Consider the following 24,514-nt stretch of genomic DNA (forward strand, 5'->3'; position numbering starts at 1 on the left):
TGTCTGTAAATGAGAGAGCGTCTATAGATGTGCTTAATATAGATTCCTCTTTATGTGGCCATTTTACTGCCTCTGGGTTGTTCTGTGTGGCAATTTTTGCATCTTCTGGATGCAAAAATTTCTGAAGAATATCTATAACGTGTAAAGGAGATAAAGCAGGGATTGCTGCATATTTAAACACTGAATGCGTTAATTTGCTACCTAATTGTAGTATTTATTTACAATACTTTGAGGAAACTTTCTCAAAGTGAAAATCATGTTAAGCTCACACCTTTTAGTCTTTAATCTTTATTGAATATGACAAGAGGATGTGTGCAGATTTAAGTTGCTCCATAGAAAAAACAACCATATGCAAATTATAGTGTGAAGTGATACGTTTAATTATTCGTCAATATGTGAACCTGCAAAAGTTTTAGTGATCTTTTCTCACAAGGAGAAAGACTCAGTATTTTAAATGGAAATATTAAATAATTTTTTTTTTTTAAATCCCAGTTTAGTATATGATTACTGTGAATACTTAACATAATGTTTTAATATGAGCTGAACAATTATAATTTCCCAATAAAACCATGCTGATAAACCAAAGATTTATAATGCCTTACAGCCTTTCTTCTTGCAGCCATACATTTGATGGCATAGATAACTAATTGTTAGTTTTAAGAATAAGCAAAATTAAAGAGCTTTGATATAATCACAGTTGCAAACCCACAAAAATGTCCATCATGTCATTTTCTAAACCAATAGAAATTTTCTTTGATTGCGAAAGGCATATAGAAATTGTTCAATTCCCTGTTCCTGCACACTGCTGGTCAGCTGGCCTAAAGTCAGTTGCTACATTCTTTTTTTTTTTTCTTGAAGAAAATCAGTATTGGCTGTTTTAAACATTTAGGATCTGGGCTAAAGTTTACAGCTACCAGTTACATGCATGAAGACTATTGCATTGTGCAGATAACTTGACAAAGTAATCGGCTGGATCATTTGTATGCTCATGTTTCTCTTTAGAGAACAGAACAGCAGAAAGCTGCAGCATTTTGTGGAATAACTGCAACTAAACTACAACTAAAACTCCTGCTGAATTGAATGGACTCTTATATTAGATTTTTGCCTAAGTCTGTCAAAGTCAGAATGGAAATAAAAAAATGTATAGTTGTAATACTTATTTTACCTACTGTTTTTAAAGTGAGACTCTTTTACCAGATTATTCTTTGTAAATATGTTATAAAAATCCCCTAAACTTGCAATACTTTGGTCCCATCAGTATTTTCTTTTGTCTTCCCTGAAGCTGGTGTCTGTCCTTGGCCAGGAAACTGGAGATAATTGTAGTCTTTCCTTTTCCCATCATCAATTTTCTTGCCCCACATCTGCTGTCATCACTCCATTCTAGTTGCTTTTTTGCAGTTTCTGCTGACTGTGTGAAACCTAATATACATTATGCTTGTGTTTTTTTACGCTGTGGCCGTTTTTATGATGTGCCGTGCTTACCTTTTGTCAGTTTTAGGTCTGTAAGGCTTTTTCATACTTGGAGTTTTTCAATTGGTTCTAAGCTGAATAAAAATGAAATGCGTAATGTGTTTTTGGTCAAAGCATTACTAAGAGAAGTTAGTCTAGTAATTAGTAAATGTATGCTCTAATTGGGTTTTCATGTTGTTTAAACACATTGCCTTCATTTGTACATGCAGCATTAATGCGCTGTAGTTTCATGTAGTGCCAAATTTAATTCTGCTTGGTTCTGCATTCCCACTTTGTTTATTTTTACCTTTCACTGCTGTTTCTTTGTTACACACTGGTAGCATTCTTGAACTTCAGCCCTGTTTGTTGTGTAATGTGCTCAGAATATGTCGATGCCACGCAGGGGTGTATGCGTGAGTGTTAAAATCTGGATGTTGTGTGCAAAGAGCACTTCTGGTGGTTCAACAGTTTTAACCCAACATAACTGCGTGGTTAGACACATGTTTAGTGTTTGTTTTGTGAGAAGTTTTGATCAAGTTGGTTTAAGTATCAGGATGTTCAGAAACAACCCAGGAACCACCAATAGTAGCCAATAATAAACTGGAAGATTGGAGAAGAGAGAAGTTTCTGCTCTAAAACTGACTGAACATTCATCTTAAATTTATAATTGACCACATGGACAAGCCAAAATGCTGTTGGAAAACATTTTTACTGTCTGAGGAGAGAAAGATGAAAATAACTGGTCATAAAAATATAAAGTCTTGTTGACACTTTCAGACCATGTAGTACCTTGCTGTCAGGCATGGTAGCATCATGGTAGCATCATGGTAGCATCATGGTAGCATCAACTTAATTCATCCAAATAGAGGATGAATTAATGTACACTGAAGACTAGATTCTCCTCAAACCAACAACTAGATTTTCTGTTCTTATTAAATGGTGGAAATGTCACCCGACTAGGACAACATAAAAAATAATAATTGGAACTTTTTAAAAATAGATATTATAGACTAACGTTAAGTTTCAAATTTCAACTATTCTTAAAACCAAATCCCTACCTTGTTTCTGACAAGAATGGTCAAATTTCCAGCCAGCATCATGCAAAGGTCTTTGTGATGGAACTAAAAGTGTGAGGTTTTTACTAATGCAAACTTAGCAAAACTATTACTGGTTTTTATGCCTTGTATATATTTGAATCATTACTTATAATTTAGATTCACAATTAATTAAGCCTTGTGCATCACTTCTTAATATATTTAGAGGTGTTCATTTGAATAATCACACCTCCCTGAGACATTTAAACATTTGCTCCATTGAGTGCATTTACAGCATATTGTACTGAATGACCATAACTAAGAATGTATATTAACACTGACCATGTTTGTTCCTACTTAATACAACATGCAAGTCAAACGTCTGTCTCCTGCAATATCATGATAAAAATAAAATAACTGCAGGGTAGAAAATGACAGATTAGATAACCTGGAGAAGATGAAAGAATACTGTAAATTATATCTGATATATAGTCTTCCAGTTATGAGGACATCAGAGGTGGATAGAGGGATGGATGGATTATAGCTCCCTCTGCTGGTCAGATCAGATTTGATGTATCTTTGATTTCTCAAAGTCTTGTCTACCATCTGAGCAGGTTGACAGCTTGGAGTTGGCGCAGTCAGCAAGATACTCTGACTTGTTGGCTCGGAAATTTTCTAAAAGACACAAAGAGAGAAGATGGGAGGTGTCATAGACCGAGAACTGTGTGTCTCTCATGAAGAATCAATTGCATCGCTGTGTCTGAGTCCTCCGGAGGACTCCATGTTCATCCGATACACACAGCCACACATTGTCCCAGATATCAGCAGAGCATGCAGTTCCCACACACACACACCCGCACACGCACACACACACACACAGCCTGTATTAACAACTGCCTCTCCCTCCTATCCAGTGCAGCAAATCAGAACTGGTCTGCAATACTGTTACGCAGCACCATCAATTATTCAGTAAGGATTCAGCACTTCAGTCATGAAGCTTGATCGACAGCAAAATGAAGAGAAAGAAGCAAAATGAAAGAGAAAGAAGATTGAAAATTATCACATTTATTTAAAGAACTCTTCCAAATGTACCTTAATCTGTTTTTATTCATACAATGTATGAGTCACATGTTCTGATTTACTTATTTTGCATATTATCGCTGTTGAATCATGACAATCTCTCTGCACCTGCAACATAAATGTAACACACAGCTCTGCATACATTAGTCCAATGCTCCCCTTAAAATAACAACATCAGCACTATGTACTGTATGACATTTATTAGGTAAGAATTTACTTCCAGGTAAGCAGATATGTGAGTGTGCTTAAGGACTTGGGACCTGAATTTCCCCCTGGTGGGACAAATAAGGATATTTCTATTCCTATCTGGATGGGGAAGCTTCTCCTGAAGCTGCACAGAGGACTGATGTCACACTTGCACTGCTTGTGAACGATGTTGTGGTGATTTCCATGGAGAAAAACATATTTGTACATATTTTTCGGTCATTGGGGGGAAGTGGAGGATACTGCTGCATGGAACGGCAGCAGTGAAATGCAAACTGTTGTCGAATGTGTGTCTGCTCGGGTGAGCCATTTATATTTGCTGTCAGTGAAGTAGAGTTTTGGTGCAGAGCTTAAAACCTTGACTCTGGTGGTGTGTGTACTTAGTGTCAGAAAAGAAATGCAGATTAGAGGAGGCAGCTCTGGCACTGTGTGGTCCACAGCACTGCAGGGTCATGAATGATTTAATGGCAGCAGAGGTGAGCTTCATCCTCCAGCTCTCTCCAGATGCTCACTGGCATCCTCGACACGAAGAAGAGGTGATTCAGCTTCATGGCCAAACCAACTGTTGTGTGAATGATTGACTGTTTTGCCAATATTTTATGTGCATTGCTGCTGCATTTTGCCACGGTTTATCAGTTATCTTTTCACATTCCTAGACAGTACTTACATAGGTATCCTAAAGTCATAAAAACTTGATTGAAAAGATACTTTTATAAGGTGAAACTCCTATTTTAAAGCAGTTCATTGCACATAGTGTTTCAATTTTATTTTGGAATTCACTTTCTAGGAACATTTAAGTAATACAACCAATGAAGAAGGATATTATTTCAGAAAGTTTAGCCTTCTGTAAAGTTTGTCCATGTACTTTTCAGTACAAGCACTCATTATTTATTTGCATGACTTATTGCTTCAGTGTGGTTTGGCTCGGAGGCGATCATCCTGTGACTGCTGAGATGAAATGGAAGCCCAGGCTGCTTTGACAAGGGCCTCATCTTCATTGTTGGCTCTGTTGTATCTCATCGTTATAATTCTCAGTGTGAGGTTTAAGTCAGGATAATTTGTTGGCCTATTAAGCATAGTGATAACATGGTAATTGAAGCAGATATTTGTTCTTTTGGTTATGTGTGTGAAAGCCCAGATGGAGAATGAAACCAGCTTCTCCATTAAATTTGTCAGCAGAGGGAAGCATGAAGCTCTCAAATATTTCCTGATAAAAATCTGTGTTGAGAGTCTCTGTACTTTCATCTCTAAGGAGGACTTAGAAAAATAAGAGCTGCAGGATAGAACTAAAAGTGTTTGTTTTATTTATTCAGCCATACCAGTTTAACACAATTTCTGCAACACATTTTAAGCTATTATTACAGCTTTGTGTTTTCCTTATTTCCTTATATAATTTCAGATGTATTTAGATATTGTTTTTAATCAAATACGAGAAGTTTAGCACGAACTGTGTGGCATGTTGAAATTTAAATTAATTTGATCTTTTTATAGACTCTTTGCAACATAGTAATGATTTGAGCATTCATAGTTTATGGTTTTAAGAATACTAATACCACCGAGTCAATATGGAAGTGACTGAACATAAAAAAAAACATTTTCAGACTTGAACTTCAGCACCATGGACAGAGATATAATGTTTTATTACTTTTGCCTCTGCAGTTTTTCTTTTTGTGTCCATCGTACTTGTGCAGACATTATGCATTATTTCAACCTAACATATATTTTAACCTAACATACTACAATAAGTCAGAAAGCAAGATAATCCGATTTTGCTAGCTGTAAGAATACTTTTAAGACATTCACCAGTTATACACCAGACCCTCTCTTTTACTGGGAAGACTTTACCATGGAGAGCTTTTAGCTCACTCTTTTTGATTTAACTAATCCTTATGTAATTTGTGTGCAGTGAAGAACATACAAATGGTAAATGATCTGCAAAATTCAAGAAAAAACAAATAGACATTTTACAGATCTCTAGAAGTGGTGCCAATAAATCTGGAGGGCACTGTTTTTTTTTTTGTTTTCCATGAGTATATTGTCTTTTTTCTAATTATTGTTACAGTTCTCAAGTGTTTTAGATATTTTTTGTACATTAAATCACTACCATGTCACTGACTGAAGATTTATGTCCATAGTAGAGTGAAATGAATCTACTGGGCAGTCTGGAGCATTTCCTAAAACTATTTAAAAAGTTTAAATTATGACATTTTTAAAGATGAATAAAATCTTTGACTGATTTTTTTTTTACTTCTTGTTACAAGTTAAGTTAAAGAACAGTATGCTTTGTTTTGTTTCTTCTTACTTGCACAAAGAACAAGCGTGTGTTTTTTAAGCAGTGTTAAAAAAGTTGAAAGATTAATTTTTTAAAAAATCCTGATTTAATGTTTTCAGGACAGTGCTTACATAAGGGACAATGAACAGTTTATATTTAGTTGACCTTTATTTATATCGGTTGTCTCATTGAGAGCCAAAACCTATAAACTATAAAAATAAAGACCCAGCAATTTCATATGTTATTAGCATTTATTGTACTTAACAATTAAAAACTTGGCAAAGCAGATGCAAATGAAACATTTCTTAATAACAAAAACAAACCCTGGAAGGTCCAACACTTTTGATGCTGAGTACCACGAATGTTGCACAGTCAAGGTTAAAAAAATACAGAGAATAGCTGTGTTACAGCAGTAGAACAGTGTGGAGTAAAAGTCTTATAGAAGGACACATCTGAAAGAGATGAATTGGAAAAGAGAAATCCTAAGTAGGTATTTGATATTAAAAGGCAACACAACGACAACCTGAGGAAGGGAATCAGAGTATAGTTGAGTGAAACAGATTGCAGAGAGCGTAAGGTGGTAGGCATGTTGTTTGGTACTTCCTCAGCTGCACATTACTCTTTCATGCTCCATTTATTAAAAATGGCAGCCAATGTGTCATCTAAGAGCAGAAGTATTTTAAAGGTTTTGCTTCTGGTTATTCAGTTTGTTTATGCTGAGACATTTTTTTATAGTTGGTGAGGCAGTTGTACTGAGAGAATAGCAACACGTCATTCAGCAACACTTAGGCAGGGTTTGTGCTCTTGTCTTTTTTCTGAAAATACTAAGCAGTAAAATTTAATGATCAACAGCTAAGTTTCTAGACTGCTGGAAAATGTTGGTGAAGGTCCCGACTAGGACAGTTCACAAAAATCATGCTATCTTTTTATTTTAAATATGGCCGCATTCAATATATGTTTATATTTAACTTTTTTCATCAATGATGAAACTATTAGTTAATAAATTCATGACTAAATACAAATATTTGAAAATGAGAATCTGCTAAAGTTATAAAAACATTAAATTGTTAATTTAGTTGGTAGCAGTTGGTAGAGCTGTTGCCTTGCAGTAAAAAGGTCCTGGGTTTGATTCCCGACCCAGGGTCTTTCTGCACAGAGTTTGCATGTTCTCCCTGTGCATGCATGGGTTCTCTCTGGGTACTCCGGCTTTCTAACACAGTTCAAAAACTTGACTGTTAGGTTAATTGGTATCTCTAAATTCTCCCTAGGTGTGAGCGTATGTGCATGGTTGTTTGTCCTGTCTGTCTCTGTGTTGCCCTGCGACAGACCCCGCCTCTCGCCTCAGCTGGAGATGGGCACCAGCACCCTTCCCGACCCCATTAGGGACAAGGGCGGATGGATGGATGAATGTTAATTATAGCCAGTCCTGCCTTCATCAGATTTAGGATTTTTCTACCGGAAGAGATTTTCTCTTCTAATATCCTCATCAAACCTCAGATCTACTCAGAATGACTCTTGTTGCCATAGCTGGCGGCCATGTATCGCTAAAATATGAAAGCACATTACCTTGCTATTGAGTGCCTTGCCTGAGTTGCTATTCAGTGGAATGGTCATATAAAAATGAATGGATGTAAAAACAGAACCTTTATAATTATTTTTGTTACATTGATAGTTTGGCTGTGATGCTACACTTTGCAAAAGGTGTTGGACATGTTGCATAAAGAAAAGTCAGGAAAATCTGAGTTAATCATAATGGATATTGTAATGATTTTATTCATTATTGTAAGTAAATATTTTCCCAGTATTGTGCAGCCCAGCCGGTACTGGAAAATTTTCTGTACCATTACACAGTTAAGAGTTCACATTTCTGGGAATTGACATGACTTGACTACATGTTGATTTATTAAACAAAAGCAAAATTGTTTTTATTTTCCTATCAGCAGGATTTTATAAAAACTACCTCGAACAGTTTTTTTTAGGTTGCTTTTCTCATCTTACTTTTCTCACAGATATTTGTACTCTGCAGCTCACACCTTACTAATGATAATTTATTTAAATATGTAAATAGTTTCCCACACATTGGGCCTCCGAATACAAACATGTTCTTTTACTGTGTTGAACAGTGTATCACCTTTTCACCTGCACTTTCTTTCTTCATCTTAACCCCTCTCATGGACTACAGCTTCCATTACTACTTTCATCTCATCGTGTCAAAACCTCACAGCTCTTTCCTCTCTTCTCTCTTTTCATTGATTCTCTCCAGCACTCTACTTTTTAAGATGTTCACATTTTTTTCTCTCCTCTGCTTTTCTTTTCTGTTTAGCCGTTGAGCTGACCCCATGTGTGTCCCCTTCGTATGTACTCAGCTTTGACAACCCCCATGAACCACTTTTGGTGCATCAAACAGGACCTCAAGTGCTCTCTTCCTGTTTGAGAGCTTTACAAGGGGTTAGGCACTCTTCGGTGGTCGGTATGCGTTTTTATTTGGAGCAAGAATACAAACTTTTTGAGGACAGAAGAGTACTTTTCTCAGACCCCAGGTGTGAAATATCCCCTCTTTTGTTTGAATATTGAGTAAAAGAAGTTAATTTAGCTTTAGTGCAACAGAAGAAGTTGAGATCTTTTAGGTTTAAGGCCAGGAACAACTATTTTTAATCCAATCTTGGCATCAGCATTATGTTTTCATGTCTTCCTAAACTTTACTGGGACTGGTTCAATCTCATATTGTGATTAAAAGCACAACCTACTTTCCAACATTTCTTTTATAAATTAAACTCTAGATCTAGACATTATGCTTTGCAGTAGATGATTAATGTTCTTTTTATACATATATTTTGTCAATGCATGGTCAATGCTGACATTAGAAAGACATTAAAGCAACAGTAAAGCATCAAAAGCAATTTGTCATCATAAACTCAATCGTAATTATCTTGATATTGCCTGTCAATACCAAAAATTTGCAGTGTTTCAGCTTTTTATGCTTTTGTTTTAATTTTAGTTGGAAGATTTTAACTGTCGTTTTGACTGAAAGAGACTCCACAGGACTTGTGCCTGCTATAATTTTTATTTGACATGCGACTTTGAGACGGAATAACAGAATAATATCTGTTATTCACTTTCTCAGACTTTCAACTGACTTTATTTCTAGGTTGGAGTGAAACTCCTGTTAAATAATCAGATACATTATTTCAAATGCAAGACAAATCCAAACTCTGTGTTGGCAAAATTCCCTTGAAACTTTGTTGCAGTTGCAGTTTTCCTTGAACTTTGCAGTGACTTTAGGAGTTATAAAGCGTAGCTGCTGTGACAGTCATTGGTTATAGTTGTATTGCTAAAAATTGCAGATTTTCATTTTTGCCTTTCTCCCAAACTCATGGCTGAATAAGACATTGATTAACATTGCTGCAGCAGCAGCAGTGACCCACTCGGCTACAGTGGATATAATTTACATAAACAACATTGTTTTAAATGACACAGTAGGACTTTATGTGCATATAAATCTTTTACTAGTCCTGACACTTTCCTAACCAATAAAACACGTTATAGCAGGCTACATGTTGATGTATAAAATGATCCATTTTTAACCTTAATCAATTCTTTATCATAGAATTAACTCATTAAAAACACAAATCAAACAGAGTTTATGTAAAATTTGTAGCAGAACATTAGCGCAGACTAATTTTATGGAGAAACATCCTTAATGATGCAATGGCGTCTTGCAGCTTCGTCTCGATATGCCGCTGTTTGTTAGCAGGAATCTTTAGCTTCTTAAACATCAGAGAACAGTTAGTAACTGGATTTTAAGATGGGACAAATACCAAACAAAAATGATAGACAGAGCTAATACAAGGTACAGTTCAATGTTATAGGATAAGATCTTTAGCAAAATAATAAATTAAAACTAATTGATGACACAATCATTTCCACTGTTTAATTTCTTCGTCTGGTTACGAGGGTTTTAATGCAATTTCACTAAAACTTCTACTTAAGTTTTTTTGTCCATTTTTTTTCTTGTGCTTTCAGTCAAATAATTTTTTTGCCTTTTCTTCTCAGCTGAGTAGAGGTTTACCTCCGAGATGTTATCTCTTGTCCTCGTTTTTTTTTCATTTAGTGTTTGTCACCTGTCAGTGCATCCCATTAAAAATGTGCAAGAGAGAGAAAGACCGAGAGAGAGCAAGGAGATGAGGATGAAAAGAAGGGAAGGAGCTTAGGGATGCACAGTGGAAATATTGAGAAGAGGAGAGAGAGAGCTAAGCTGCAGAGAGGGCATAGTGACGTCACTGAACAAACCTCACACTGATGATAAGGGCAACAAAAGGCGTAGTGATGACAGTCGGGGTGCCTTTGGGGCGCTATTTTTAGATGCATTCAGCACGGATTGTATTCACAGGAATTTTTTACAGTGTTTGCAAGTCATTTTTGAAAGTATCTGAAGGGCTGTATAAGTAAAAAGGTGAACGTAAAGGTGCATCCAAGGGTGTGTGTGAAAATGTGGGCGTATGCCTCCTACCTCCTGGCTTAGTGAGCACGTGTGTGCAGGTTTTAGCCACGTGTCGTCACTGCTGAGCACAGAGTTAGGAATTGCTGCAGAGACGAGTTCAGTGTGCTGTTCTAATGTTCAAACACGAATGAAATGAGTTTTTAATGGCTGCAGTTTTCAACAGAGATATTTATGCAAAAGGACTGAAAAAGAGTAAAACAAATGCTGTAAAATTCAGTTAAACTGATTAGCACTTCAATGAACTTGGAAAGTTTCAACGTGATGATGGCTCTAAATAAGTAATTTTTTTAGGTATAAAAGTGTGTTTTACTTGCTTAAAGGGCCTTTATAAAGTCAGAAAGAAAAATGGTTTCTTCTGAAGGATTTGACAGACTTAAAGGTTTGTCTCTGCACCTCACAGCTCAACTTCTGCCATTGTTGTTCTTTCCCCCACAGAGAGTATTATGTTTCAGATTCAATTTTTCCTGGGTGGATCTAATGAAAGAGATTACACCTTTGTCTTAAGAGCAGTGAATCTATAGCATTTCCTTGCATATTCACACTACGCTTCTGCAGTGTTTGTAGACACCATAGCAGTAACTCTCAAGACTGCTGGAACATTTAGCTGCTTTGGATGAGGTACATTAAGAAGACTTAATATTGGAACATACTGTGGAAATGTGTTATCTGTGTTCATCAAAGGATCTTAATTTACCTGTTGTCTAAAATAACCAGTACAGTAACCAGTCCTTCATTACTGCAGGCCTCTTAAAGTGGTGAGGAGAGTTTAGGTTTGGCAGAATTTGAAGCAGGGATTCAACCTTATTTTAGAACAGTTTTCATATGTGTGCATGTGTGTCTTTGTGCAGACGGCCTTGTTCCTGTGGGTGAGTAAACAATAATAGGTAAAAGAAACAAAGAGGCTTAGTGCACTTTACGTGCAGCGGTGATCGAGGAGGCATCCATCTTTGTGTCCCAAGAGGGGAGCAGTAGAAGGTGATAGAACAACTGTGATGGATGGTTACCAGACGCACCTGCTCCGCTCTGCCCAGTGCAGAGCAAAGACCTACAGACAGTTTCAGTTCATGCACATGCGACCTCTTACAATGCAACCCAGGAACTGTTATTTTGCAATTTAAAGCAAATTGTAGTTACTTGCATCTACCTTTTATTTGTTATATTCACTTTTAACTATCTAACCAAACCTGTAAGTCTTCTTGGCTTCAGTTTGAGGATTTAATTGATACCAAGTTTTCAGTAAGTGTAGCTTCTTTAATTCAGCTTTCTTTTATACCAGCTCTCAAAGAAAAAATCGGTCTGTTAGTTAAATGCTTCATTGTATTCAGAATGAGTCTTTACTTTAGGGCTTTTGTAGATGTTGGTTAGATTGAATGTTTCAGAAATACCAGAGGCCAAAAAGAAACATACTTGTGCTAAATTTGGGTTGTAATTACCTTCAAGTCTGTTATGTGTTGATGTGAATTGAACTGGGAGCTCAGCCACAAACACTGTTGCCTTGCAGCAAATAGGATATTGAATTTATTTTCATTCTATATGGTTTAATGTTTTCTGCTGATAATTAAGTTTTATCTTAGAACCTTTTGTACTGGAATTAGGGATTTGTGTAGTATTCTCAAAATTAAACTTGCTAAAGTTGAAGGGGTGAAAAAAAAGACCCCTGTCCTCCAATCTACGGGCTTCATCTGTCTAATATTGGCTTTAGATTTTGATGTAGAAATAATTTTCGGCTATGTGAGTAAAATGCACTGTGTGTATAACGGAAGAAAGTGTCAGTGTTATTTACTGCAAAGATTCATAAAACCCGAAACACCATTGCTAACTGAGTAATCTATGCAAATGTTGTATAATATCTTATTTTTAGGACACCTAAACATTATTATTTTAATTTCCCATTGTGGAAGTGCTGAATTATGCTATGTGTGCATCTGACAGCCTCATCAAACTGTAGACCACCACATTAAGCCCTGCTTCCCAACACAATATTATGTAAAACTGTAAAACACAATAGTCCAAAATAATGTTCTCGAGCTCATACAGCAGAGCTCTTATCCCATGTTTTTTAGTCATTCTGAATATCAGCATCTTGTAGTATTTATTTGTCAACAATTGTCCAAATTGATCTAGTAACTTTGTTTTAAGAAAACAAAATCTTGAGTAACTGTAGCTGAGCAAAAAATATACTTTTCCATTATCCATCTATCCATCCCTCCATTGGATTCAAGTTTTGGACAAGTCAAAGATAAAATAATAATTTAAAAAACTAAATAAAAACTCAGATTGAGTAGAATTATGACAGAAAGTAACAGTTTATTGATGAAAGAATGTGAGAAAAGGAATATAAAATATAATTATATATCAATCTGAGACTTTAGAATAGTCTTACTCTTATAAACAATAAATTAGAATAAGAGTAAATCTGTACTTGTGGATTTCAAAATCTACCTTTCGTGTCGTTCCATTCTATGGTAAATATTTCTGTAACAGGCTAAGAACTGATTTTTGTTCAAGATGTAAAAGTCAGCTAAAGTTAGTCTAATAAAACTAAAACAAATAAATCTGAGCAAAACTAAATTACATTTCAATCAAGACTAACTACAACTAAAATGAAATCAGTATTGCCTTTAGATTCTTTTTTACATACATTTTCTTGAAAACAAAATCAGATCTGATTATTATTGTAAAATTTGCATATTTAATTTTACAGTTGGAGACATGATGCTCCATATGTTGTCCTTCCACATGGCGCATTATTGTTCTGAAATACATTCTCTGTACTTGTTTTGCTTTGCTGTGAACCATGACCTATTGTCTCCACTAAAGAAAGTAGTACAGCTGCTATTGCTTTTGGTTTAGTCGTAGCATGACTCTTTGGCCACACTTATTAAAAGCATGTAGCATTGGCAGGGGAGGGCTTGCGTGAGTGGTAGGTGGCATGTTGATGTGAGACTGGGTAATCCACCGGCTGCTCCTCTGTCTGTGCATGGCTCTGGGCTGGGCGCATACAATAGAGCAGACCTGAAAAGCACCATAATGAAGCACAGGCTGGAAGAAAAGGCATGTCTCTTTCCATTTCTCTGAGCGAAAAGAAAAGAGCAACATAAAAGAATAAAGGACAAGAAAGAAAGATGAAAATAAGCCTCTCAAATCCAGGTTTTTGGCTGTGCTGTCTCTTTGAGTTTATCTTTTTGCCATGCATGTATTTTATTATGGTAATGCAATGTTGGATAAAAATAGTCTGAGGTGGCAGAGTAACGGCTTTCTGTGAAAAGAGGAGGGAAATTAGAGGGATTGCCACTGAGGCCTTTGAATGTCACTGATAAAGAGTAGAAATAAATTTTAAAGGGGGTTTCCTCCTAATTCTCTTAGGTTTTTTTAATATGGCGAATTTTTAAGAGACTAATAAAATAATAATGTGCTAATTGTGTCTTTTGATTGAACTTGAAGATCTGAAGATCACAGAGCCATCTGCTGTGTTCCTTGATCTTTATGATTCAGTTTGCTTCATGATTTTCTCTAACAACACTTTGTGCAGCAACCCTGACGATTGAAACAAAAAGAACTGATGTTGAGTAAGAACCTGTTTAGTATTGGAACCAAATTTGTGGAAAACACCCTCCACTAAACCTCTGAGATTAAATTTCACACAAGTGGACTAATTAGGTGACTTCTAAAGGTAATAGGATATATTGGATATTCAAGGTTATCGGGGTGAAAGTGGTAAGCAAATGTGCATGGTATACTTTTCAAAGTGAAAAAAAAAATTTGATAACCAAAGTGACAGAGTGACAAAATGTGGAAACGTTTGAGTAATGTGAATAGTTTTGAAAGAGATTGTAATTTTTCAGGCTTCAGCCAGGGATCCAGAAGTCCTTTTAATTAAACCAGATCCTCCCAGACCCACACCCACCATCTGAGTGATCCACTGATAAGTACTCTCTGAGGTGGACAGAAAAAGACGCAGCTAAAGATCAGAAGTGGGTGCAGTTTCACTTCACTGCAGAGAAGTTCAAAGCAGCTTCTCAGCCTGCGTGCTGTGATGTTAATCCGACCTCTGACTCAGGCTTGCAGGCAGAAGAGGAAAAAAACAGGCTGAATTAGGAAGGAGTGAACAAAATATCAGGAGCATTTCTCTAAGTAAAGAGGTTTAATAGAGATATTCACTTTCTGCTCAGCTACAGGTGACGCTGGTTTAAATCCAGCTCAAGCATCAGCAATAGCCATTTGGACACTTGCATGAATAGTTACTTTAACCATTAAATCTGGGATTTATTTAAATGTGAGGACCCAAATAAAGAGCCATAAGAAGAAATACAGAGGTGATAGGTAGAGGTGACTGCACCGTCCTTTCCTTTCATGCCACCTGCTGGTTCCACCTGTGCCCTCCCCTCATCCGTTCTTGTTGTGTTCAGAAGCTGACGGCCACATAAAATTATTCAGGCTGATTAAAGGAGCTTTTTCTTTTGCGCTTTCACCATGGACTTTACTTCTCACTTTCTGCCTGTGTGCTCGCACTCCATCACACTTTAGCAAAAGGGAAAGCCTCTCATATTTCTCTAAAGCGTAATTTGTGCTGTGGAGCTATAAAATATAAAGCAGACATTTTTACATTGTACACAATTTTCTAGAAATGACGTATGAAATTGTAGTACAGACTTTATTTGCGTGTATTTAAAACAAGAATTTGTGCAAAATTAATGACATCACGTATTTCCAAACACAGCATTCATATTTTATAGTTATGCCACTGCCTGAGTTTCCCCCATTTTTACATACACATGCAGTTTTTGACGCTTATCCATGCTCTATTTGACACACATCTATTTTGAGCCTTGTTTAGATGAGAACCAAATAAATCCAGATTCTTCAGGCTCTCCATCACCTGCCGCCTCTCTGAAGAGGCTTTCTTTGTAGAAGTTTTTCTTCTCCTCACAACTTGAATTATTTAGTGGGGTCCATTTAGCTTAGATACTGTGTCAGCCTTTCACAGGGAACCAGGGCCGGTTTGACATGTGACATTAAGAACTTGATTACTCAGTGTTGATTCTGCACTTGAAAGTAATGGACAGGAAGGGAAATTATCAGGGGTGAAGTAGATGGTCTGTGAGAATAAGATACACTGGAATTCTTGAGATATTTAAGGTGTTTCCATGTTCTTTGTTAGTCATTTGTTTGCAAAAACAGTTTTATAAGTTATTTGAATGTCTGACTTGTATTAGATAATTTCAATATTAGAGAGGTGTTGAAATATGAAGCACAAAAGTTTTAAAGCTCAAAGAAAGGATGGGTGACTAGAACTTGTTAAATGGCTACAATGTCTCTAACTGGAGCATCTCTACTGTGAATATTCTGGATATTAAATAAAGGCAAATTCGCCCATTGTGATCTTTAGCTGATATTTCTTGACATCCTTATTGATCTTTACCAATGTGAATTATAGAAAGAGTTTTCTTCTAAGCTTGTCTTTAAGTTTATTCTTGCATTTTTAATTTTTTTTGTCATTTAAAACTACATGCTTGATGTCAAAATCCCCAAACTCTCCCAGAAAAAAAAGGTAGCTAACATGTGACAAAATGTCCTGTTTCATCCTCGTCACTTTTGACTTGCATTGCTCTGTAATTATTCTTTAAAAGGTGTTTTTCACGCCCATCTGACCTTTAGTCTTTTGGCTTTTCACTCCTTTCTTCACTTTTATACTCAATGCTGTCAGCAACTTTACTGTTCATGACAAGCTGCTGGAATATTTAACACAAAAGTGATTTCACTACACAGATGATCAAGCAGAGTGATCTTTCATTTGTCCTGCAGCATTCTTAAAAACTAAATGCCATAAAGCTGCTGATTGGTTTAATGTTAGTTGTCGAGAGAATTGTCTTATTCTCTAATCCTTTTCATCTGAAGCGTAACGGTCGGAGTCCCTGTGTGTCTGTTCACCGTCCCCAGGCCCTCTGATGCTCCAGGACAAATGGCTTGTTAGACTTATCAGCACCCCTCTCCCCCTGGTGCTTCAGTCTGCCTCCCCCTTCCTCCTCTTCGTCTTCGTCCCATACTCTTTCCCTTACCCCACTCTCCCTGTCATCACAAACCGTCTGCTACTTAATCCAATTATTCCTATAAGCTGACACGCTCTGTAGCTTACCACAGACTCTGCGGGTGACGCCCCTGTTCTTCACATCCGTACAGCGACCCACAAACGCGGACGTATTAGCACAAACAATACAACTCTGTGTCCAGCAATACTGCTGTGCGTTACTGCAGGTATCCTAGAAAATGAAGCCAATGTTAAAACAACATTTGATGGGAAAATCTAGAAAGATAAAAAGCATCCAGTATGAGTTTTAGGGTCATTTGTTGATGCAATTTAGTCACCCCACTATGCTGGTTTTCTGTAGAGACACAGGCCTCTGCTGTTATTGTCTGATTCATTGTACCCTTGAGTTGACTCCATTTGTTTTAGTGTTTTTTTTTGCAGTCTTTATTGCTTTACCAGCACCTGTATTCACATGCCTGCATCGTGATACAGGAGGCTGTGCGCCGTCAGTGAAATCTTGCTTCTTCCATCTCTGTCTTCAGTCGTTGGGCGAGAGGCAGCGCATAGCCTGAATGGGTCGACACTTAATCAAAGTACTTTGGCTCAGTAAATTGGTTATTGTGTTTTCAAAGTGTTGCAAAATAAAAACATTATTTAGAGGAGTTCTGTCTCAGCGCTGCAACTGACACAGTTGATCGTAAGATACTCATGGATAGACTGTGCTATGCTGGTTCAGGACCAGAACTACATTGTGTTTGAGAGAACAAATTTTGTGTCCCTATTCAGGGCAACATACTCCCTCTTCCTCAGATTGTGGAGTGCTGCAACATCTCCTACAATACATATTCTGATGCCATAAAGCTTTATATTCCTGTTGAATCACTTAGTTCTTCACAGTCACCAACTAATCCTGTCCATAATAGCACCTGAATTGATGCTCTTAAATTAGGACTGAAAATATTGTTTTCTGCAGCTTTAATATAAAAAATTTTAATTATCAGCTCATTTTTATATCTCAGAGCTGTCTTAACTGTTTTATTTTCACTTTAACATGTCTCTTTTTACTTCAGTGTTGCTGTTACTCTTCTACTTTCATACTATAATGTAATTTTCATTACTTCTGTTCCCTTATTTTTCTCTATAGCATGTTGAACTGCCTTGTGAATGGACGTCTCATACAAATGGACTTGCCATGTTTATGGTCATCGAATGTGAAGCTACGTAACATCACCTTCCCTGGTCATGGTTTGTAACCTTCGGCCATCGCACTTGGTCAACAGCTAAAGTGCTAAATGGTCAATGCTTTGACAGCTTGCATCATAGAAACACAGTCTATACTGTAAAACTGCTTGCGCATAGTAAATGGAAAATGTGTCATAGCAGCCGTGACAGGATAATTAATCCCTAGATTCTGCGATTTCACCCCCTTCCTCAAATCTTGACAAGTATTTCTGTCGCAGAGGGGGCAGCGAGCGTCACAAAAGGAGCTGTGTTCGGTTGTTTTTGGTGCTGACACAACAACAGTTGAGAGTAACAGATGGAGCTGGTGGTGTGTGTGAGCGCGTGGCGGGGTGTGTGTTTCAGGGTGACCGGTACTGGAGCTGGCTGCAGTTTGATCCAAATTACAGAGGAGGGAGTTGGAGCAGACTTTGCTGTTTGTCTGTCTGGAGGAAGAAGTGGGAGATGCAGGTGTCAAATACTGATAAATTTTGGGTGATCCTTGTTGGGTGGGTGTGTGAGAGAGCATTGTTTTGTTTTCACACTTGAATACTGGCACATTTTTAAACCCATGCAGAGTTTTCCCTGTAAAATTTACTTGATACAAACAAATGGAGAATATACCAAGTAAAAATATTCATACTTTGCACAAAAGGTTTTGAGTTGAGCAGCAGAGTCAAATATGTGGGTTGTACCCATGAAAAACTTGCCAAGTTCTTTGTGCCATATGCCAAAAATCTCTAGGTGGAGACTGTGTGATTGTGTGGGGCAGCATCTCCCCACACTGGAAAAAAAAAGACTCTTTATCATCATAGGAAATCTCAATGCATAGAAATATCCAGATGAAATTGTGGAAACAGTTGCAGTGTCATATTTTGACTCTTCATCCAAGATGAAAATGTGCCCTTAGTTTGTGGTTTATCAAAATACAACCTCCAGAATCTAAGAGCGGCTGGAATGACTCCCCTGTTGTCTGTATCTCAACGCCATTGAACTCTTGTGGGATCAGCTTGAGTGTTTTGTTGGTAACAATGACCAACACAAACACGTTGGCTGACTTTAAACAAATGGCATGCTACCCCACAGCAATGTGCAACCAAGCTGGTGATTGTACTGCAGACATTTCTTCATATATCATAGGAAGTATCACAGATCAATAAAGTTACTGCATTATCAAGTAGTTATGTGTAAAATATCACAGTAGTGATACACTCAGTATTACAGAAAACTTCATTTTAAATAGCTTTTTACATTGCTGCGCTTCCTCTGACTTCACTCTGACATTTCTAATTGAACTTTTATTGATATTAAAAGGTTTTAGTTGTTTTCCAGCCTTTTTTTTTAAACATTTCTGACAATATTTATGACTTTGTCATTTGGTGTCTGTATGTTCCCTTTCCATGATGTGACAAATGTTATTTTCTATGTGTTGCAGTTTTTGCTGCACATAACTAGTTGTTTGTTTCTTTGTGAAAATTTGAGGTAAGTACACTATATTGATATCTAAATGTTGCAAGGTTTGTAAAAGGAAATCCCAGTTCACCCGACGTGACACAGCTCAAGAAAAACAAACAAAACAAACACATTCTTGTCCATTACCATGGTCATGTCCTCGTGTTGTCCTCCATTGTGTCCATTCCGCCCATCTTAAGCTACCGTGTTTCCACCAGGGGGTTCTTATTTTAGACGGATGGAAGTAATGATGGGGTGGGACAGGGTGGGGAAGGTTTCTTTTCCTGCTCTTTAGCTCGTTCTTCCTCTTGATTTTTGCTGTTTCTGTTTTAATTTTCACCTGTTCCTCTGAATCTGCTCCACCGTCTAACATTGCTCTCTGTCCACTCTCCTGCTGCTGCTGCTTTCTCCTCTTCTTTCTTTTCTTTCTCCTCATCGCTGCTGCTCCCTGTTGCAATTAACCGGGCTCTGTCTCTATGTCGTGTGTCCTTTTAGGCCCACGCCGTGCATCGCTGGCTAATCGATCAGGACAGTAGTGTGAGCTCTGAGATGCCGGATGGCCAAGGAGTATGGCACTATGATGATGAAGTAAATACCAGCAACACGTATCTCTGGATTTTCCTGTCTCTTTATATGTATCTTTATATATATTCATATATTAAGTATCTATAATCACCCTGTCACTTGTAGTTTGTGTCACTTTTGCTGTTGTTGTTGTGTTTTATCTTTATCTTGTTTTTGTTGTGTTTTGCTTCTGGTATTGTAGTTCTGGTTCCTTTAAATTTCTAGTGTTGCTGTTGTGCTGTGAGCTGATTCAGTCAGGTGTCGTGGGATCAGGCTGGACCTTTTTCTTTGTTCCCGTCCTTGCTTGAAGTTTCATACTAACTCGCTGAGTTTTAAGTTTAATTTATTTATTTTTTTGGTTTGTATGTTTTCCTTCTTTTTTGTTTCACATAATTACACATTAGTGTCTATTTGTATATTGTAAATATCTATTTTGATGTCTTTGAGTTTTCTCAAAATGGATGAGCATATTGCAAGGAAAGAGTCCACGGGTAAAATATACTCTAACCTAGGTATAGTTTGTAGATGCAAGCGTTGTCTATGTCGGTTTCTTGCTACATGTAGTTATTATTAGTTAGTGTAAGACAACAGTTGAAGTATATTTCCTGTGGGTTCTTCTGATTTACAAAATATGCTTGTGTCATTATGTGTTTGTGTTAAGGGTTAAGTCACAACTTAGAGTGTTTGTGGGAAAGAGATGGAGAGTGAAAGGTTATGTTTGTGAGATGATTATTTTATCAGTGAGTTTGTGTGCATGCTTTGTTTCCTTCCTGCATGCATTATCTCTGTTTATTAGCACAAAGTTTGATTTGCACGCCCGTCTGTCTTTCTGTCTGTGCTGCAGTCTGCGTCTGTTTAACTGTGACGTCCCTGTGGAGTAATGTTGATGCCTGCCTTTGCTCATGCCTTTGATGTGTCGGTGTTGTGTATTGTGGCCGTGCGTACATCCCATGAACCTGTCACATGCTGTGCCTGTGTTTTGTCGGTTTTTATCTGTTTAAACAGTCTGGGATAGGTTGACCAAAGGGTTTTTATTGCACATGTACAACAGATGATCTTGAATCCAGCGTCAGTTGTTGGAGGAGAGATCATCTAAGTTCAATAAAGCTCCCAGGGAAACTTGTCCCAGATGACTCTTGCCCCCATGATTTCCCTTCAGATCCCAGCTCCTCCCTTTGCTCTCAAGCCAAATTCCTAAGCCTTATCTCCTGATCTCCATATTGCTCCCAATCACTCTGGAGCATCATTGGGTTTGTCTTAAGCAAAGCTTTTGGAAGAGCAGAGCCTGCTTAAAAAAATGGGTGAAGATGATGAGGGGAACATATTTAACACAGAATAGATACAAATGGAAGGAAAGCCAGAGTGCAAACCATCTTCCAAAAGCCCCGAACGTACTTTACAACAATATGGAGTCTTTCCCCTGGATGCCTTTGAATGCCAATGCACTGAACAATTGATTTTGTGTTGAATTCAGTTTTATCTTCTGTATGAATGCTTGAAAGATGATATTTCTACTTTTTCATTTTTCTTTCACCTGCCAGGACTACAAATATGCATATCATCCTTTAATTATAGGGCTATAACATAATTTACATGACAGTTTGCTTCTGTGACATTTTGGAAAGGGCTAAATGAATGCTGGGAGGCAGATGAGACTTGCAAACATCGTGTTTGTGCCCAGAATACAGAGACGGAGAGAAAAGGTGACACAGTCCCAACGAGCCCAGCCGCACTTGCTTGACTTTTTCAGCCCCAGCAAACAGTGAAGCCTGGAGATCCTTCAGTCTGCAAGTTGCTTATCTATATTTGCATTATATCAGAAAACAAATAAAGTGTATTTTTTCTCGAGATAGAAATCTGAATAATATGTGGCTTAGAACTTTTTTTTTTTTTTTTGCTTTGTTTCTTTTTACTTTTAGGTTAGTTTTGCGGTCCAGAAATATTGACAAATATAGTTTTTAGTTTTTGAACTCGATAGTTCTCGTAAATTTAGATGTCACAAATTAGGTTGAATTTAGCAACTTAAACAACTAGCAATGAAAATGTTATGCCTGTTGGATACAACACTCCGTTCGCTTATTTTAAGTGTCTACACTTTCACAATTCAAATTATTTTGTTTATATTGCACCACTTCACAACAAATTTCATCATATCAAACTTTAGTCTGTAATGACAAAAAGGTACATGCCTGATGAAGCCCAACTGGTTAGGGTTGGTCACTGACTTTGCCACATGCTGAGCAAGCTCATGGTGAAAGTGGGAAGGAACAATTCTCATTTAACAGGAACAAACTCCCAGCAGAACCCTGTTTGATGAGAGGAGCCATCTGACTGTTTTAAACACAGAGCAGATATAGAAAAAATAGACATGCTACTCCAGGATTACTTTCTACATTAATTAACAAACAGTTAATAGCAGTTGTTGTTCCTTTAGTGGCTTCATCTAGGAGAGAAACAGCGAAGCATAGAAGTTATTGTAGCAGCAATAACTTTCTGCTGCTTCAGGAAGGTGACAGCTTAGCACCAAAATATCAGGATATATATGGTTTCATAAAAAGAGCAAAATTGGTGGAAACACTAAAATAGTTATTGGCAGCAATAATTACATGATTGGACAGTAGTATGAGGGGAAAAAACAAACCTTAGTGTTACTATAAACGAGTCAAAGTCGTCGAGTCAAAATGATCAGGTCGATTGATGCAGTCGACCTGATCAGCTGATTACGAGTCCAAAACAAAACAACCACAGGAACGCTCTCATCTTTGATCCTATTGCAGACATTTGCAAAATTCAAATATTTCATTGAATTTAGGTGGAGTTCAAGTAGAATAAGGACTTGCAGCTGCTGAAACAAATATATGCAGCTAGAAGCCTAGAGGAATGTTATCAGCACTTGGCTTGATAACATGGAAGTTAAATTCAGCTGAGACAATTTTGCCAGTATTTATGAAGGTGGATGGTTAATAACTTAAATATAGGTGTATACCACCGACTTATACATTTTTAAGTTGGTTTTAAATGACTTAAGTCAGCTAAACTGAGGGATGTGGAGGGGAGAAGAAAGAGTTCGTCTGACTTGCAGGTAGCTGTCCACCACTCTGGGAATTTAATCACTTTTCATATGACTGACTTTAAAAAATAATCCCTTTAAAGAGGTTTAAGCAACAATTATCCAGACATAAACTATACATACAGATTCTCATTATCTTACTGTTGAGTGTTATGCAGGATTTCACTTATAAGAAGTACAAAGTTCTGTTCATACTGAATATAAATGAATTTACTCCTGTTCAAAGTGAAGCACTTATAAATTCACTTCACTAGTTTGCACACATTCACCGATCATTAATTAGTTATTCAAGAACTCAAAAATTCATACAAGGTCACCTGTATCATCTGACTTTTGTCACATTATACATGCATATTTACAATGTTTTTATGCATGTTTCCTTTTTTGATTGTAGGTTGCTCAAAATGTCTGCAAACTGTCTTTAAATTTTTTCAAATAATCAAACAATTTGATCAGGATGAAATGCACGACTTGACAAAACAAATTGTGGTTTTGAGCACAAAGTCAACTGGACTAAAATGCTGACTTGTAAATAAAAGTTTAGGATTTTTTTGATCAACATTGGTCACTGAGAATGTTTTAAAGATTTTATGCTCTCTTCCTCTATCTTGTGTCTGGATGGTGACTCCTGGGTAGCAGGCTGCGCATTCTCAACACTGCAGTGGCTTTTAGCTTTGAGGGTCAAGACCTCCAGCTTTTGGTGGGAAAGGTTTGGGTTCTGTTTAATAAAGGTTTGACAAAATTAAAAGTATCACTAACATAACTTCATTTCAGAAGTAAAAAGCAACACTTTTCTTCATTTATTTATGATGAGATCCTCATCATTGTCAAATATAGTGTAGTGTTTAATATCACCACAAGACAGTTTAAGTTCCTCCATTGAAGAACAGCCTATTTAAATTCAAAGTTCTTAAAAATCACAAACGACACTTACATGCGTATTTGAATATAATGTTGCACACACAATTACTTTAATAATGGAGGTACTGTAATCATTGAAATACTTTTAGAATCATTTGGATTGCTTGTTACAGAATATGTGTGTCCTGTGCAGTAATGAGAGATGGCAGCTTTCACACTGACCAGCTGTCTGTATGCAGCGACATTTAGCTGTAGAAACCGAAGCAATGTTTTTGGACCATACACCAATACTTTCCCATTTATTCCTCAAATCCCACTTACAGTATAAACGGCTTAGACTTTAATTGCCAAACTGTTTTTTTTTACATGTGCTAGCTTTAGAGAGAGATATTTAAATGAATCACAGCTGTGGGAAATAATGTACCGTAGTTTATCTAAATTCTGAAATTGGTCCATTCTTTACTTTTTAGCTGTGACTGAAAAATTATAACCATTATTTATAGAACTGACTGATGTAGATTTTTTTAATAATTTTTTTTTCCGGTGGAGCAAAAAGTTAAAAAGTGTTCTTTGAATAAAGAGCTCCACCGATTGTCCAGGAAGAGCTGCAGAAATATGACAGTGTCTGAAAAAAGGTCCAAAGGATCTTTAAGATTTGCTACTAATGATTCAGTTTCAAACTGAACAGGGGGGAAATATCAATTCTTTGTGATCCCAAACTTAAATCCAAAATCCCAGCAAGATAAAACCAGGCATTCTGAAGTAACAAAACACTGAGTTT

At 37.0% G+C, this 24,514-nt stretch overlaps 1 protein-coding gene across 10 annotated transcripts in view; it reads left to right on the top strand.

The window, feature by feature from the left end:
• ank1a (ankyrin 1, erythrocytic a) overlaps positions 1-24,514 on the top strand; it is a 100,977-nt gene that overhangs the window by 14,933 nt on the left and 61,530 nt on the right. For 8 of the 10 annotated variants that reach the window (XM_028034504.1, XM_028034505.1, XM_028034497.1 and 5 more), the window contains exon 2: positions 19,734-19,826. The exons of the other annotated variants lie outside the window; for them this stretch is intronic. In XM_028034504.1, the coding sequence (XP_027890305.1) occupies positions 19,734-19,826 (93 nt within the window). The remainder of the gene's footprint in view (positions 1-19,733; positions 19,827-24,514) is intronic. 10 annotated transcript variants of the gene reach the window in all.

This window comes from Xiphophorus couchianus, chromosome 12, assembly GCF_001444195.1.
Source record: "Xiphophorus couchianus chromosome 12, X_couchianus-1.0, whole genome shotgun sequence".
Lineage (NCBI taxonomy): Eukaryota > Metazoa > Chordata > Actinopteri > Cyprinodontiformes > Poeciliidae > Xiphophorus > Xiphophorus couchianus.